Source organism: Rhea pennata, chromosome 7 (genome assembly GCF_028389875.1).
Source record: "Rhea pennata isolate bPtePen1 chromosome 7, bPtePen1.pri, whole genome shotgun sequence".
Classification (NCBI taxonomy): Eukaryota; Metazoa; Chordata; class Aves; order Rheiformes; family Rheidae; genus Rhea; species Rhea pennata.
The window spans coordinates 4,832,240-4,849,809 of NC_084669.1; the positions used below are offsets into that span (position 1 = coordinate 4,832,240).

The 17,570-nt window shown below is 39.2% G+C and overlaps 2 protein-coding genes across 5 annotated transcripts; one reads left to right on the plus strand and one right to left on the minus strand.

The window, feature by feature from the left end:
• The first annotated feature begins 65 nt into the window (after positions 1-65).
• IKZF5 (IKAROS family zinc finger 5) lies at positions 66-12,262 on the plus strand. Of its 3 annotated transcripts, none has more exons than XM_062580598.1 (6): positions 66-97; positions 1,731-1,796; positions 2,753-2,847; positions 3,162-3,341; positions 3,623-3,805; positions 7,124-12,262. In XM_062580598.1, exons 4-6 carry the CDS (start codon positions 3,209-3,211, stop codon positions 8,062-8,064), a joined length of 1,257 nt encoding a protein of 418 aa, XP_062436582.1. In that variant the 5' UTR covers positions 66-97; positions 1,731-1,796; positions 2,753-2,847; positions 3,162-3,208; the 3' UTR covers positions 8,065-12,262. The 3 variants fall into 3 exon arrangements, with proteins under 3 accessions (XP_062436582.1, XP_062436580.1, XP_062436581.1); XM_062580596.1 differs by having other exon boundaries at positions 3,178-3,341; XM_062580597.1 differs by lacking the exons at positions 66-97; positions 1,731-1,796 and having other exon boundaries at positions 2,572-2,847; positions 3,178-3,341.
• A 1,570-nt stretch (positions 12,263-13,832) lies between these two features.
• On the minus strand, positions 13,833-16,724 carry PSTK (phosphoseryl-tRNA kinase). 2 transcript variants are annotated; one of them, XM_062580122.1, is made up of 6 exons: positions 16,483-16,724; positions 16,144-16,279; positions 15,381-15,579; positions 14,856-14,931; positions 14,266-14,359; positions 13,833-14,056 (listed from the first exon to the last, which is right to left on the minus strand). In XM_062580122.1, exons 1-6 carry the CDS (start codon positions 16,699-16,701, stop codon positions 13,857-13,859), a joined length of 924 nt encoding a protein of 307 aa, XP_062436106.1. In that variant the 5' UTR covers positions 16,702-16,724; the 3' UTR covers positions 13,833-13,856. The 2 variants fall into 2 exon arrangements, with proteins under 2 accessions (XP_062436106.1, XP_062436105.1); XM_062580121.1 differs by having other exon boundaries at positions 15,988-16,279.
• Between the last annotated feature and the right edge of the window lie 846 nt (positions 16,725-17,570).

Sequence of the window (17,570 nt, forward strand, 5' to 3'; positions counted from 1 at the left end):
GCGAGGCGGCGGGTGGGCCGGGCCGCGGGAGCATAACAAACATGGCGGCGGCGGCGGCGGCGGCAGCGGGCGGCGGGCGCGGCGCGGGGCGGCGGCGGTGAGTGGCGCCCTCCCCCTCCCCTCCTGCGGCCGGGCCGGCGGGCGGCCGCGGGGTCCCCGGGGGCCTCGCCGTGCGCGGGGCCGGCGGTGGGGAGAGGGCCGCAGGGCGGCGGCGGCGGCGGCGCCCGGCCGAGGGGGAGCCGGGGGCGGCCGGCCGGTGCCGCGGGAGCCGGGCCGCCCCGGCCGCCGGTTGTTCCCCCGCCCCGTAGCGCGGCCGCCCCCGCCGCCCGCCGTCTGAGGAGGAGACAGCGGCGGGGGCAGTCTGGGCGTGTTGGTGCTGCCGGGCAAGAGCGCGGGTGTCCGGGAGGGAGCTGGTAATTCTTGTTGGCTCGTCGTGAGGCTCTGCAGTGCAGCTAGAAACGCTTCAGGGCATCGAGGTTCCCATTTTCCTTTCTACACGTGAAACTTCCTGAGGAAGAGAGTGAAACAACATGAGTTGCAGGGTTTGGGTAGAGTTGTGGATCCTTCCTCCGTGATCCTTCCGTTTGAAGCCATTTGTAAGGGAAGAGATGAGACTCTGACAGGGAGATTTCTCCCTCTCCCTTCTTCCCCCCTCCCAATTTCCTTACAAGGAAATGGGATGCAAATAAGTGCTTACAGTCATATCGTCTCATTCTCTTATAGTTATAATTTCTGAAGTATGGTTGAGTTTTTATTAAGTATACTTTTAAAGTACTCTTTAAAACTATACATAAATTATTTTTACTCCAATATATGAATTATTTATTGGCAAAATTCTTTAGACAAAATATTTATAACATTGCTTTTCATAGTAGCACATCCTACAGCACTTTTGAGATTGTATACTTAGTGTTATCTGAGCTATAACTAATGCTAAATTGAATTGTTGCACCCATGTTGAAAAATCAACCCCTAGTATTATATGAACTAGTTTAAAGTTGGAGAAGATACAGTTGTCTATGCAAAAAATTATTTTCCTTTGTAATACCTGTTCTTTATAAGTAGGGCTTTAAGATCATTGGATGTGATATGTGGAACATGAGCTGGTCTGCTCAGGTTCCAATAGTTGTATTTATAAATTTGCAGTAGGGGTATATCAGACATCTGATCTGTACCATTCTTTGAAGAAAAGGGGAACATTCCATTGTGTCTCTGTAAAAAACAAACAAACAAACCCTAATTGTTTATAAAATGGCTCAGTTAAGTCAGAAAAATATCTTTTTGCACATACAAATGAAGATGTCTGAGACAGTTGTTAAATTGTGGCAATTTATTTACATTAGGTAAAGTAGGTAGTGAAGGATGGACTTCTGCAAACTAAATCTATGAGGCAGAGAATGTAGTAGTTATGCAGCTGATCCTACAAATAATGTCTTCTCCCAATCTGATTCTTAAAATCATGTGTGATTTTCTTTAGAACTTAAATAAAGTAAGCACTTAAGTTTTTATGCCTTAAAAAAAGGGATACACAGATTCTTCTGTGAAAAGATGGACCTTTAGTGTTGATTTCCACAGAATCATTCAGCATACAAAGTGATTTAAACTTAAATTATTGTTTCTTACTGCTGTAATTTGCTGAAAGATGCCCGGGTCAGAATTCAACATTACTTTGTCCCCTATAGCCCTTCTGTATTTTTAATGAATGTCCCTTGTACTTTGTTTTATTGCAGGAGACCCCAACAAATGGAAAACAAATTAACTTAAGCCTGGAGGAGGCTGGTGACATCTGAAAGAGGGTAGGAAAATTTAATGTGTCAAGATGTGTTCAGAACTAATTTAACAGTGGTAGCAATTATAGTAGTTGAGCATACTTAGGCATGATGTGAAATGTGAATGCCAAAAATGGCATCTGTGAAGGGCTGGGTTTTATCCTCTGACTTCAGAAGTGCAGATAACACATTTTAAGAAATATCTGCTGCAAATGTTAGACAAAACTGATTTCATTTATATCTAACAGGCAGAACAAAGTAGCAATATGCAATGGATTGGCTTATACTTCTAAACTACTGGAGTGCATTGCAGAGTAGCAAAATGAACTATTATTTGTAAATATTTTTGAAAATATAGGAGCGTGTTTATTATTAAATATGGTCTTGAATTTGGGACTGGAGTTTTTGTAGGTCACGTAACATTTTGTATTACAGACTTTCAGACTGAGTCCTAAATTCAGTCTTCACAAATTCATTGCAAATAGAGATTGTAATGATGTCATCTACAGGACTGCAAAAGATTATAAGTGACATCTGGTGAATATTTTCATTACTTAAATGCAAAATAATGAAATAGATTAAGATCTTAGAGTAGGATACTAAAATTCTAGTGTAAGAGAAATTTGCAATATTGCTTTGTACAAGACTTATTTCCATCCTTGCTAATCAGTCACATTCACTCAGTTTCCCAACATCAGCGACTGCTTTACAGTTGTCCATGGCTGACTTCCCAAACTCTGGGTTTTGCAGATCCGTTTGTTCACCAGAGAAAATATTTGAGTGTCTCATACATCAGTGAGAGTAAGTAGTAGATGCAATTTTTGAAAAGTTCTTGCTGGAAATAAAAATGACTTTAATAAAATTTACAGCAGCAAAGAGTTGTCTTCCCCCCCACCTTTTTCCCAAGTTTCTCTTTTTACAGCTTTTAAGAGGGCAGAGGGGATAACAGATTTATGTGGTTTTTTTTCCTTCCTTCCTTCCAGGGAAAGTGGGAGAGCTGTGTTCCCTGCTTTCAATCTGACCTATTGGGAGTACCTTTTGGAGTATGTGTGCTGCTTAGCAGGGAGCTGAAATTCAGGTACAACCTTTTTTATTCTTGTTTTTGTTGTGGTTGTTATTATTTAAAGCAAGTCAAATAATGTCTTGTTGATTTTTGATTATTATGTCATTTATCCTATTTTATGTAGTCTTTATATTACTGTTGCTAAAAACTGTTTCTCCAGTAATAGGTATTTGATGATCTTTAATGAGTTAAGAATTCTAAAAATAATATTTTTATGGTTGTCAATTTATGTATTCAGTTACATTGTATTATTTAGCATGACAGAAGTAATCCTTCACTTACAGATTTTTTTGAATGCATTTGAATTTAATTGCACTTGTAATTTGAAGATATTTTTCCTTCCAGGCAGAAGAGATTATAAACTTAAAGTGTGAATATGGGTGAAAAGAAACCAGAACCTCTGGACTTTGTAAAAGATTTTCAGGAATACCTTACCCAGCAGACTCACCATGTAAATATGATTTCTGGATCAGTTAGTGGAGACAAGGAAGCAGAGACACTTCAGGGAGGTAAGCTTATTTCAGTGCTGTCAGATTTTACTTTTTTGAGAATGACTGCATTGTTTACATTGCAGATAATTATGCAGACTACTACAACTGTATGGAAACTTTCCTGGTAGTAGTTTTCCTAAAAGATGTATATGTATCTTTGTTTTAATAAAGGTTTGTTGATCAGAGTTCTGTATATTTGAAGATCAAAGGTGTAAAAATGCGTAAGGTATTTGGGCTGTTGTCATTGTACATAGTATCTCAGTGATTCTCAGTCAAAATCTCTGCTGCGTTATTTGCAGCTGGGACAGAAGGTGATCAGAATGGACTAGATCATCCTTCTGTTGAAGTCTCACTGGATGAAAACTCAGGAATGTTAGTGGATGGATTTGAAAGGACATTTGATGGAAAGTTAAAGTGTCGATATTGCAACTACGCCAGCAAAGGAACAGCACGGCTCATAGAGCATATCAGAATTCATACAGGTATGAAATGTTCTACAGTACTTTGTTGTGAGGCATTATGATACTGACTCTTGTGTTACGATCTGTAATTCACATCTTCAAGCAGTGTGCTAGTTCTTAGAGTTACCCAACAATTAGAAGCAAAACTCACAACAAAGGTTAGAATATCCTAAACTGTTCATAAAATCAGCTGTGACTTTTCGGTAGTTGAGAGAAAACACAAGTGAAAGATCTTTTTGAAGTCTTACGTTAGTAGCTACCTAGTGTATTAAAATAATATAGAAGGCATTAGGGGTGGTTACTGTAGCAATAAGAAAAAAATGTGTTTTTTCCAAAGAATGGAAATTGTTGTAGGTCTTGAGTATGTCGGTGTATGGACTGTCCAAAAATTTTTAACTCTTTTCCACAGTCTTGTGTAGATGACATTCAAGGACTTGCTTCAAAGGAAAACGTATTGTTGCAACTATCTTAAGATATAGTTGCTGTTAGTCAGAGGCTCACTGTGCTGTAAACTATTGCTTCTATGCAGAAACTCCTGGGATATATTCCTGGGAAGTTGGTGCTCCTTTCATGTTCCCTGCAGTGTTGACTTGTTTCTACAATGCATGATGGGATAGAAAGGGACAAGCAGCAAGAAATCAGAGTGCTGAGAGGAATTTACAAAATTTTCAGTCTGAACCTCCTGTGCTACCATAAGCTACCTCTGTGTGTAGCTGTTGCCATTTTTGGATTCCCCATGGAAGTTTTGTGTAATTCTAATAATGAAGAAAATACTGTGACTTGCACACCTGCATTCTGACACGTGGCTCACTGCAGATTTGCAAAGCAGCAGTGTATTTTGAACGATTTTTTTTGACTTGTTGATTAAAGCAGCAGCAGCAGCTACAGCCTCATCTACCTGTGTGTCTCATGGTTTGTGGACAACAGAAGAGATGTTTACTTTTAAGAGCTTTATTCTCCACAATGCCATTTCTGGGCTTGTGAAAACAGGGTTGTCTAGTGGGGGGAGGGAAAAAAAGTACTACAGATTTAAAGTAGTAAATGGAGCACTTCAGGTTCTTAGAGCTTCAGAAGTAACACATCAGCTTCCAAATGCCATGTCTTCGGCAGCATGCAACTATTGCTATTTAAACTCCCATCCCTAGCCCTCAGTTACTACTAGCCAGTTGCCCACATGAATAGATTGACTGCTAGCACTGTGATGGGAAGCATAAATTACTATTAGAGTATACCAGGTATCGTGTGGTGCTTGCTGGATCTTTTTTTGATTATTTCAGCATAGTTGTAGCATAACGTGTACAAAAGCAAGAAAGATTCCAACCAAAATTTGGAAGCCTAAGAAATTTCCTCAAGAATCTTTGACCTGACAGTAGTTCTTCAGTTGCAAGTACTTCATGGGCTACACAAGCTAATGGGAATGCCCCTTTTTTGAGGTGAAGCATAATACTTTGGGTTTGTGCCTTGACTAACGTTTCGAGTTGTTTCTCATGGTCGTAATATATAATACTAATAGCAGTATACCACAGCTGAATTATGGGACAGTGAGTAGGAGACAAGCAGCAAGTAAAAGTAATCGTGCTTTGAATTGCTTTATTTAAAACAAAAAGGTAGCTCTGACTTCATGTTTTGTGAAAAAGCGGAAGAACAGAGCTTTCTGTGTGGGCTGACTATTGTGTCAGTGCTTCTGCAGGTATTCCTAATATTGGAGGATATATGCATGACTCATTTGATCAAAGAAACTTTCACAAAGGCGCTAGGAAAAGGTAGCCAAATTGAAGGCATACGTCACTGTGTGCTGCAAAATCACGCACTCTGAATTACTTCAGTTACAGAAAGCTGACTAGCAGTGAGAGAGAGGTACAGGGGATGTTAGTCTTCTGTGTATCAAAAAGCTTCTGTAATTTGGACACATCTTTATACAATGAATGCTTTATTGCCAGATTACTAGTTCAGGTGTCGTCTGATGCCTACCACAGTACCCATGATTGTACGATGGCAGCAGTTCATTTCACTATACCGGTTTGTTCGGTTTTATGATACAGACAGGAATCTGTGGCTGAGAGTCTCCTTTCTCTTTTCTGTATTGTTCCCTGTTTGCTTTCTTACAATAGATTTCATATCTTTAATTTTAATATAGCGCTACATGGTGCCCTGTTAGTAACATCATTTAGCCATTACCTGAATAGTGCTTTCGGAAAGACACACTTTGTTTCTTTGCATAGAGCCAAGGGACTCCAGAACAAGGAAGGATTTTCTTCACTTATGGGCAAGGAGATTCAAGTTCTGAGTGTGGTTCTACTCAGAAATGTGGTGGGGAGGCATGACAAAAGGCTAACACACAGCTTGCGTGGACTATGAGAGCTCAGAGTGAGTGAATCAGTATTAAAACAGGGAAATGATAGCTGACCATTAGCCTCAGAGCACTGTAAGTTATATTAATAAACAGATAATCCATGCTGGATAACATGGAAGTGCAGCTCGGTATCTGTTGAAGTAGTGAGGGCCCAGGCATGATCATATAACCATTATTAAGTGTAACCTAGTTGTAGCTTACTGCAGAATTAAATTAATGCTGAGTGTAACAGCTAACTAACAATTAGTAGTTCACCAGCTGCGTTGGATTGAAGACTTGCAACATGGCATGCAGATCTTTCTCTGTGTAACTGGTTTAGAGTGGAATAAGCCACTCATGTAGACATTGTTCCTGTGTGCAAGGAGTTTCTCTCAGTCCTTACAGGGCTGTTTATACCAGATCTTAACATACGTGTATATGCGCTCATGCACGCACATACACTCTTTGGCTGCAGAATCCTTCTAGAAAATTCAGTTCTTGGGTGCATACATGTGTATGTGTGTTTTTCAGATAGAAGTGCCAGGACAGTTACGTTATAAGAATGTTTGGAATTTATCAAAAGGATACTTTCTATCAACATTTAAACACAGATATCATGAAGAATGATTACAGTGGTGGTCGTCCAGATGTTTTTGTAGTCAATTGCTTATGTGCTTTAAACATGAGGTATATTCTAGATCTGCTAAGAGCGCTATTCAAATATGATTGCATTCAGACCTTGGCATCATTACTGCAGTTACTAGTCAGGGTATCTCTTGCTGCAAACAGTTTTCCTGATGCTCACTCCTGTTCATTAAGAAAGCAGAGGTGTCTAAACTTCCTCCACTATTCTACCAAATGCGCAACTAAACTCAGAACTAGCAGTGTCTCTGGAGCTGAATTTGAACTGTTCAGTTAGCAGCTTCCAGTTAACAACTCCGTTCCACAAAAAGGTTTTTTTAAACGCTCCATGAAATGATATAGTATAATCTTTCTTAATTTTCCAGGTGAGAAGCCACATAGATGCCATTTATGTCCATTTGCATCAGCTTACGAACGTCATCTAGAAGCTCACATGCGATCGCATACTGGTGAAAAACCATACAAATGTGAATTGTGTTCCTTCCGCTGCAGTGACAGAAGCAACTTATCTCATCATCGTAGGCGTAAACACAAAATGGTGCCTATCAAGGGTACAAGGTCTTCCCTAAGCAGCAAGAAAATGTGGGGGGTTTTGCAGAAAAAGACCAGCAATTTGGGTTACAGCAGAAGAGCATTAATTAATTTGAGTCCACCTTCCATGGTGGTTCAGAAACCAGACTACCTTAATGATTTCACTCATGAAATCCCAAATATCCAGACTGAAGCATATGACAGTATGACAAAACCAACGCAGAGCAGTGGGTTGCCAAGAGATCAAGACCTTATGGTAGATAATCCTTTAAATCAGCTGTCTACGTTAGCTGGGCAGTTATCTAGCTTGCCACCTGAAAACCAAAATCCAGCCTCTCCTGATGTTGTCTCCTGTCAAGATGAAAAGCCTTTCATGATACAGCAGCCTGCTGCACCTGCAGTAGTTTCAGCTGTGTCAACAAATATTCCTCAAAGTTCGTCTCCAACCAGCCCAGATCCTCGGCCTACACACAATCAAAGGAACTATAGTCCTGTGGCAGGACCCAGCAGTGATCGCAGTGCCCACACCAGTACTCCCAGTATAAGTAACAGTCAACCAAGTACTCCAGCTCCAACCCTTCCGGTTCAGGACCCTCAGCTTCTGCATCACTGCCAGCACTGTGACATGTATTTTGCGGACAATATCCTTTATACTATTCATATGGGATGTCATGGGTTTGAAAATCCTTTTCAGTGCAACATATGTGGGTGTAAGTGTAAAAATAAGTATGATTTTGCTTGCCATTTTGCAAGAGGCCAACATAATCAGCATTGACTGAGAACATGCTTTCGTTTATTTTTTTTTTAACATATTACAGTATATTTTTCATACTTGCTGAAGGAAAGCTTGCTCATTTCCGTAAGGAATTTTCACATTAAGCAATTGGACAAAGCAAATTTATTTCTATGCTGTCATAAAACTTGCCAGGGAATTTTTTTGTAAGATGTAGTGGTCACTTACATATAGTCTTTCAAAAAAACTGAGTGTGCTTATAAGAATTAGAATGCAATTACATGTTTTGTTTGTTAAATTTAAGTTGATTGCACTTAAAATACCAATGAACACTCTGTAAACGTAGATGCAGAGTATGTGTCCTGAAACATAAGATGCGATTATCAGAGTGTTTACCAGGCAAGATAAAATACTGTAACCATAAAATGTGAAAGGTTAATGCAATGAATGTATGGTTACTTTGGAGACAGACTTATTCTTAAAAACTTAGCTATTACCAAACTGGAAAAACAGACTTTCTAAGTTAGAAGCAACTTTTGCATACAAATACAATCTGATTTAAGACTTACTTTTATCTGAAAGGTTAATAGTACGTTTTTGCTTAATATAGTCTAAACTCTTCATGCTAGGCCTCAAACACTCCTTTAGCTGTTACTTTTAAAACTCAGCAGAAAACTAGAAGATAATGTTTTGTGACTGAATCTATGGTAGGAAGAAAAATGAAAAGAATGGGAAAGACACACTTTCTTGTCAGTCACTAATTATATAAAAGGAAAATTAAACATGACACCTTTTTTTAAACTACTTACCAAATAGCTTTATATGTCTATTTTAAGAAGGAGGCAATTTTTAAACAACTAGTCATAATGAAGAGTTTGTAGAAATAATACGTGTTCTATGAAACGTTTAACTGCCTTAAACTGATTTGTACACATATTAAAAATTTGCACAATTAGACTTCTATCTTGCTGATAGAAATTCTAATAGAAACAAACAAGAAGTTTACAAATTAAAAATAGTTTGTTCAGTTTTGTCTTAGGTCAAACTAAAACTGTAGGTTGCCTATATGTTTGAAAGTTGAGTAATCTAGTTTATGGTAAACTTCAGCTAACTTGAAATTCTGTTTGTCTTGTCAGTCTCCCCCACATTTGTTACCCTGTTGGACATGCCAGAAAAAGGGGGAAGGATTTCTGCTTTTTTGTGGGTTTGAACTGTAGTAGGCAGGCAAAGGGATATTGGGTGACTACGTTTTTAGGTCATTGTTACTAATATTGTAGGTGGCAAATGGTAACTGAAGATGTACATGAAGCCCATTGCACATGTTCATTTTTTATTTTTTATGCTGTACATCCAACTTTAAAAGCACCTAGGCTAATGGACAGGCACTTTAATATAAACCTAAATAAAACATCCTAGCAAAATTATTAAAAGCTCTTGATATGCTACACAGGAATTTGTAATGTTTCAAATAATGAAAAACTACTTTCCCCATATTTAGACATGCACTTTTACCTTAGTTTCTTACTTGCATTAAGACAAATGAAACTTCCCCTTATATTCCCTTTTTAATATCAGCAAAATATGACAGCACGTAATGTTTTGCTAAAGGCAGGAACAAGATTTTACTAACGTTCTGGAAGTCAGAGGTTGGAATCTGAACAGCAAATGTTTGGGTTGTTCAGACTGACATTGTCATGGGAGCTAAAGCTTCCTGAGGCCAGTGGAAAAACTTGCAGAGACTTCAGCTTAAGATCAATATGCAGGAAGAAAACACCCTTCTGAAAGTTTTAGCTTTAGCAGTAATTTTCACTTCAGTGAATTAGAAATTTGGGAACTGAATACATGTTTCTCTTCTACTGTATCAGCTCTGTACATCAGAGGACCTGGAGGCATACATTTGAATGTCCATTTTTACTTTAAGGACTACAGTAGAGTTGACTGAACTGGAATCCAGTTGTTTAGAAGTTATTGCTCTTGTACCAGTTTTGTAACATGACACTTCTAGTCAAAGAGTAATACAGAAATAATAGGTCTCTTCTGACCCCTTTTCTACATTTTTAAAACCTAAATTTGGCTAAAATATAATACTAAAACTATAAACATTATTGTTAAAGACCATTACATTTATTAAATCATTGAGATAATTTTCCTTGCCTTTTGATAACTAATGCAAACCTTTTTTCTTAGGCTTTAGCAACAATAAAGAAACCAGTAGATCTGCTTATTTCAGATTCTGGTGCTACAAGGCGTACTTTCCAATATTGAATTGATTGCAACAGCTAAGGTATCTCTGTTTTGTGGTTCCAGTCTTTCTCCCTCCTGATATCAGTAAGGAAATTATTAACTCTGATGGGCACAAACATTTGATATTTGAGCCTTTCATTCTTCACCAGTTTCTGATCCATTTTCACAAAGTTTTTGTTCTGTTAGGGCTTTTGATGGCAGTGCCTGTAAACATTTTAGTTTTTTTTGGTTTTTTTGTTTTTTTTTTTTTTTTTTGGTATGTAGACTAATGATTTGGCAATTTAGTAAAATGGTTTTGTGAACAGTAATGCCTCTGGAAGAAATTTTAGATAGAATAGTTAGGTCACTAATAAAAGTAGCTGGTAGTAAGAGAACAGCTGTATTATCTTTCTAAAAAGAGGCTCTCATTCAGGAGAGGATCCCATTCCTCAGGATGAACTGTATCACATTCTTAGTAATAGAACTCAGTATAAAACAAACAAGAAAGCCCAGCCCTAAACCTTGCAAATTATTTAGAAGTAATAACTGATTTAATATCAGTGATATATTAATATCATTTTTTCTGCTTCGGAGTACCCAAGGAAAAGAGAATTTGCTTGGACATCTAAAAATTTTTGAATGCTTTAGAACTGGGTTTCCATCTTCCCTTGTGCAAGCTCCAGTTTGCAGGGGAAGTTCTTATGAGGCAACAGGCTTTGGTATCGTGCCGTTTGCAACCATATCTGTGGGTTGGATCCCTGCTGACCTCATAGTCCTTCCGAGAGTGTCAGCTTCTGGACAAGGATTCTTAGGTTTTCTGACATAATACTGTATGTTCAGTTGCGCCAAACAGTGTCTTGACTATACCTATTTCCTTCTGACTACTGAGTATGTTTGGAAGGTGCATTTGCATAATAGTTGTTCATGATTTTGTATATACAATTTACTATAATTTAAAGAGCAGAATTAATTCTGCAAAATTGTTTTAGAGTATGACCCTAATAATTCTTGCACAAGTAAACCTTATTCGTTCAGAATAAATGAGGGATACTTGTGAGAAATTGTAGGATCGAGCTTTAGGTTAGTAGGACTTTCTGTATTGAGCCCTCCATGTGCTACACTGCACTAACTTCAAAAGAAAACAAATCCTTATAATATATTATAAGGTGCTGATTAGCTTTTTAACTTGTACTAACAGAAAAGTTTGGGGATGAGCTGAAATTTTTCCACAGCTTGATTCTGCTAAGTCCTGTAGTTGGAAAAATTAACCTTGTGGAGGGTTTTTTTTCTTTTAGTTGTAATAGATTATTTTATAGATTTTTTTTGGACGTATTTTTAACATGCACTATTTATAGTACTCTTAATGCAGACTTAGTATTTTGAGACTGAATATTCCACCAAACATGCAAATTAGACTGAAGTTGTTGGTAACTTAGTTATCTCTGTTAATACTTAAACCAGCTGTAGAGCAGCTTAACAGGGAATAACAGCTGACTTTTCACAGATACAATGTTTAGATAAAGATGATTTTGACATAAAATGTTGATTGGCTTGTTAACATAAAGTTCAGTGCCAGAAGACACATTTCAACAGTGTTTTCTAGCACAGCTATCTGTTGCTATTTGTTTTGTTCCAGAATGTTTTGAGGGTGTTTTGATTGTTTTTTCTTTTGACGAAGGGAATGTAATTTGCTGGCAAGTTTTCCATTAATTTTAAGCTTCTTTTAAAATCTACAGCAAATGGATGTTCTGCTGCAGGAAAATCTATTCCCTGCCGAAGCATTTTTCATTGAGCAATCTTTGTGTATGTGCTTCTAAGTACCTGCTTTGTTAATAATATGTATTTCAGTGTAAAGAGCATATTTTGTATGCAAAAATGGAAGCTGTTAGAGTTGTAAAATAAATTTTATTGTGTAGTGAATGTTTTCAGAAGGCAGGTTCTGAAATAACTATATCTAGTGTAGTTCATGTTGTGAAGCTTTGCTTTTGTAAGATATGAATAAAATAACACTTTCTAATTAAGTTTAATGTTATTTCTTCTTAAAATTGCATATGCTTCAACAGCTGGATCTTGGGTAAGTTGCTGTTTGAAAGCTGTGTACTGGCTTTATATAGTTTGCAGTGAAATTATTTCAACTGAATCCCTTGTGCTCATGATTGTATATGGACTACAAAACTGGAACTGATGCATCTGGTCATTTGGAGAGCAAGCATGTAACAAGCAGCTCCTGTTTCCCTCCAAAACTGACAACACATCAGGTAGGTCAAGGCACCTCTAGGACAAGTTGCAAATACAAATGGTGAACTGGAGTCAAGGAGCTGTGAACTTCAGTTGTGTCTATGATCATTTAGCTGAATTACCATATCGGATGAGAAAGGGAGAAGGGGGAACAGTGTGTTTGGCTGCTGCTTAAGTTGCAAATACTTAATTCTAGAGCTGAACTAGGACACTGTTTTCACACTTTCCCTCCTTTTCGTATCATCTTTCATATTTGCTCCTCTTCCAAATGCCTTCTCATACTATTTTTGTATTTCCTTATTATCAACAGTGTTTGCATGTCTAAAATCAGTTTTTATCACAGTAAGGTTGTCATCACTGCATATGGAACTTCTGTGTATATTATCACAACACTCAAGGCAACACCAAACTTTTAAGTTTTTGGACTTGCGCACATATGTGCGGACAGCTCTCAGGAGCTTAAGTTGAAATGCATCTGAAATCTCTACTACTCTTTGTAAAGTTGTTGTTGGGAAAATGAGCAGAAGGAAGCCAAGACCCTGATCCAAAAAGGCAGTTGGGAAACTAAACTGGAACTTGAGGGGAACTTGGGTGTCTAAGTCCTGCCTTTAGATGAAGCAGGGAATTGTATAAATACTACCTTATGCTTGAAATCCTAAACTCTATCCTACCTCTTGTTTTTATACCTTCCTAGGCATTGTAAGAGCTGTACAGCATTCAAAACTATACCAGTTTTGCCATAGCAGAGAAAATCACCATCCAAAAATGAAACAGTCCTTTACTTAAGTCCCCTAAGTAGCTGAAGCAAACAGCTGTTCTCAGAGCAAACTTCTTACAACATGGAATGAAAGCTTACTAATTTTCTTCCCTACCTTTTAAATTAGTCCAGATCATTCACTAAGCAGCAAATTATTTTCTCTTGTCAGGGGTTAAACATCAGTAAATTTCCTATCCCTCAGGATCATCACAAAGTCTACAGCTGAAGCTGTACTCTTGTGAAGAGAGTAACTCACACGGGTACGGAAAAAAACACGGGTGCTCCTCAAAACTCAGCTGGATGAGACTCAGAAACCTGATCTACCTTGAAATTAGCCCTGAAAGAGACTGGATTAGATAAGTTTCAGAGGTTCCTCCCATACTTAGTTTTCTACGATTCTGTGAAATTTAAATCTAAAAATCTGATGTTTTTGTTGAATTGATTTTGAAAAATCAAACACATCATGCTACACAAGGTTTCTGTTTTATAATACAGCACAGATGTTTTGTGACAGCACAAGCTTCCAAAGAAAGAAGCTTAATCTCTCAAAGTTTTTTGAGCAGTAGCGCTAAGGTTTTTAATACTCTTAATATATTGAAAAATGTATTACACATCATTATTTTAAAATATATTTATTGACTACATTGGTCGCCTCATCTTGGAATGAAGAAGTCGCACTTGTTACAGGGTCGCTATTTTGCTGGCAAATCTGATTTTTCAGGTGACTTCTTTGCCGCATATCTTCTAAAAAATCTGCTTTGAGTTTGTTGAGTTCTTCCGCCAGGCTCTTCATCTCACTTGGGTGTACGTTTTTATCTAAAAGAAAATTAAAACTGTAGTTTTATACTCGTGTAAAGACAAGTCTTACAGATTTAGTTTTTTGCAGAATCTGAGCCTACTTTTGACAGGACTTTAAAGGAGATTGCCTTTAAAGGAGATTCTTTTATGATTTACCCCAAAGGAATTTCCCAGGTTCAATCCTATGTTGCAGCTGAGCTGCAACTAGTAGAACATGCCATGCCTACCTTTTGCATCCTTCATTGTTTGAGAGATGATTCGTCTGAAAGTCTGATCAGCTTGATGGACAGTGCTAGCTGCACAGATTGCTCGATCTACTTCCTATCCAAAAGGATGAGCAAAAAGGAGGAATATATGTAAACATATTAAATTTGGTTTAACTTGCCATCAACTTTGAAGTACTCTTCAAAAGCAGTCAACACAATAGCACCATCTCAGTGACTGGCACAGGAAAAACCAGCTCCTCTGGATTTTGAAACACGTATTTGGGTGACTCCCTGAGACATGTGACATTTTAAGAAATGAACATTATTTTCCTCATTGTGTGGAGTGACAGCTCCAAAAGGCATTCTTTTTACTACTGCAGAATATACAACAGTATACTTAGAGGCAGTTCAGTGGTTTAGCTGAATAAAGTAAGACAACTACCCCTTTCAAATATGGTTAACTCTTACATACATGCTTTTGCAATTAAGAAATGCCCTAGGCATTTCTCAACTTTTGTCATCATAATGGTAAGAACACAATTCAGGAGTAAGTTATTCATTCATTCACTCTCATCTGTAAGAACTAAAGCCTTGAAGACAAATAGTACTACCTTTTGCTCTGTGTTTTCCTCATTTTGCTTCACTGGATTTTCCAAAGCATTGGCCAGCAGGTGAATAATCTGCAAACTGAAAAAAAAACAAGAGGAAAACATATCTGTAGTGAAACTATTTGGCTGATTTTTCTCGTATTTTGTAAAGATATCACAGAAAAAAAAAAAAAACATGTAAACTTTCAGTTAAGCTTGTGAGGTAATCAGTGAAATAATATTTATACTGCAAGATAAATGAAAAATAATTATGATTAAACCCACAGCCATTGTTTTCCAATCTTGAGGCTTCAGACAACTTTTATGGATTTTTAACAAGTGTTTAGAAATACAGCTAATAGTAGTAAAAACTCTGCAAAGGATGATGACTATGAGCTTTCCAAACAACTGAAAAATATGTATTGTATGTATGCCTTCCAAAAATCATCAGAGTATTTTCTACATATTGTGTAGAAATAGTGAAAAGGTTCTGCCTTTTTATGAAAATAGATCTTATTTAAAAACTTGAGCATCAATACAGTAACATACTTATCCTCCAAAGCACATTCAGAGCTTTTCAGAATGAGGCTGTTCTTTTCCCAAGCATTATTCTCAAGATCTGGCATTTCTATTTTTCCTGCCATTTGATATATTGTCTGTTCAGGTAAAGGATGACTTCTTAGACGATTTCTTCGCAAGCAACATTCAAGTGGACACTCTAAAAATAACTGGCAGAAGCTCAATGAATCTAAAAATATAAACAGACAGTTTCACCTTCAAAGCTGCTCAAGCAGTAATTTTCAAGAGCAACATACATGACAAAGGCTTTATGTGAACTAGCAATTTCTATACTAGTTCTGAACCTAAAAGAATATGAAAAATTTGACCTTGCAGGCTGCTCAGTTATAATTTCTGAGAATTACAGATGACAAAAGCTTTATATGAACTAATAATTCCCAATATTACAGTAATAAACATCTGTACTTGGTGTATTTTAGAAATTCAGCAATTAAGAACTACCCAATGTTCTGCAAGATTAATTAAAAAAAAAGGAGTTAAAGCGCAACATTTGCTAGTTATTTTGCTATAAAGCTGAAAACAACTAGAGCATCCAAATATTACATCAGTCATATGTAGCAGAGTAAAGAGTAATTACATTTGCGAGCCAGCTGGTACACTTCGTATCTCATGCTTTGATAATAAAAATTGTCATCCAAAATAAAATACAGTGGTCTAGAAGTGGCTACGTTTGTGAAGTAATGGCAGGCTCCAGCATCAGATCCCTGTGAAGAGAGCAACCCCTGCCCCTTACAGCAGGCGACGAAACTCTTCCACGTTGACGCAGTTCTGCTTCTAGGGGCTGGCAAACGATCTCCGTTAATAAGAGCCTCCAAGAAGTGCTCCAGGTACTGCAGCAGCTCGTGCCGGTATAACTTCCAGCGAGACAGCTAGGAAGGAACAGAGCAGAGCAGGCTGAAGAGCGCCTCAGGCACGGCGCCGCCGCCCCTCGGCGCCGCCAACGGCCGCCGCGCGCCGCCAACGGCCGCCCCCTCCCTCCCCCTGGAGCGCCTCAGGGCGCCCCGCCCGCGGCCGGCCAATCAGAGCAGAGCGGGCGATGCCGCCCAATAGGAAGGCGGGAGGCGGCACTGACCAATGGGGCTTGGGCCGCCGGCCCCGCCTCCGCCGCGGCGGGCCCGAAGGCCTGCGGCGGGATGAGGTCGTCGTAGGGGAGGAGCGCGCAGTCCCAGCGCTGGCGGCGCGGCAGGCGGTGGCGCAGGGCGCGGGCCAGGGTGGACTTGCCCGCCGCCGGCAGCCCGCACAGCACGCACAGCCCCACGCGCCGCCGCCCGGCCGCCTCCCGCTGCGCCATCGCCTGCACGGGGCGCGGTGGGCCGGAGCTGGCGGGCGCATGCGCAGCAGTGAGGCTGGGTACTGGGCGGGGATGCGCATGCGCCGGGCGAGCGCTGCGCAGGCGCCGCCAGTGGGCCGGCGCTGAGGCGTCTGCGCGGGCCGCCGCGCTTCGCGCCGCGTGTGCCCCGGGAGGCCGCGCTGGACCCCTCACAGCGGCGACGCCGCTATGCTGGGTCGCAGCCTCCGGCTTCAGAGACCGGTTCGACAAGTGCGAAACATCGGGTTCACGGAAGTTCTATTTTGATAATAAATATAATGCTAAATTTTGGTAAAACCAAAGGTGTGAGATTGTCTAGTGATTCCTGATGTTCCCCTTTCGGGGAAAAAAATTAACAAGTGACTTTTGGTACATTGCTAAAATCAGAATGCTACTACATACGCTAAAACTCATGATTAATCACAGATGAATTTTATTAATGTAACATTACACTTGTTAATCACATTTGAATGATAGGAATATTTAATAGTTACAGATTTTCGGGAATTAAGAAAGACTTACTTGGAAGATGCTGCTTGTCAATGCAGGTTTTTGCCTGCAGGAGGTTTCGGTGTCCTTCTGCTTAGCTCTTATGCGAAATAACCATCTAAAGGATTAGAGTTACCTTCTTTGGGATCCCATAGTGTATTCATTGTTGCTGCTACCTCATATTCCCAAGCTTTACCTGTGAACACAGTCAGTGTGTGATGCACTCTCCTACATACAGAGGAGGAGGATCTGTATCATTTTGTTCCTTCCTGTGAATTTTTATCTTCAGTCTACATAAGAGGTTCTTTTCCCCTTTGTCAGAATGGCAACTAACCATGTAATTTCATATATTGTCTTTTAAA

What these genes read in the sequence shown, in the direction of transcription:
- IKZF5 (XM_062580598.1), top strand. Translation starts at nt 3,209, where the DNA reads ATGGGTGAAAAGAAACCAGAACCTCTGGACTTTGTAAAAGATTTTCAG. An exon ending in AGCAGAGACACTTCAGGGAG is followed by an intron (nt 3,342 to 3,622) that starts GTAAGCTTATTT and finishes CGTTATTTGCAG; the next exon opens with CTGGGACAGAAGGTGATCAG. An exon ending in GCATATCAGAATTCATACAG is followed by an intron (nt 3,806 to 7,123) that starts GTATGAAATGTT and finishes TTAATTTTCCAG; the next exon opens with GTGAGAAGCCACATAGATGC.
- PSTK (XM_062580121.1), bottom strand. Translation starts at nt 16,701, where the DNA reads ATGGCGCAGCGGGAGGCGGCCGGGCGGCGGCGCGTGGGGCTGTGCGTG. An exon ending in CGGCGGCCCAAGCCCCATTG is followed by an intron (nt 16,280 to 16,482) that starts GTCAGTGCCGCC and finishes GTTCCTTCCTAG; the next exon opens with CTGTCTCGCTGGAAGTTATA. An exon ending in GAATGTGCTTTGGAGGATAA is followed by an intron (nt 14,932 to 15,380) that starts GTATGTTACTGT and finishes TTTTTTTTTCAG; the next exon opens with TTTGCAGATTATTCACCTGC.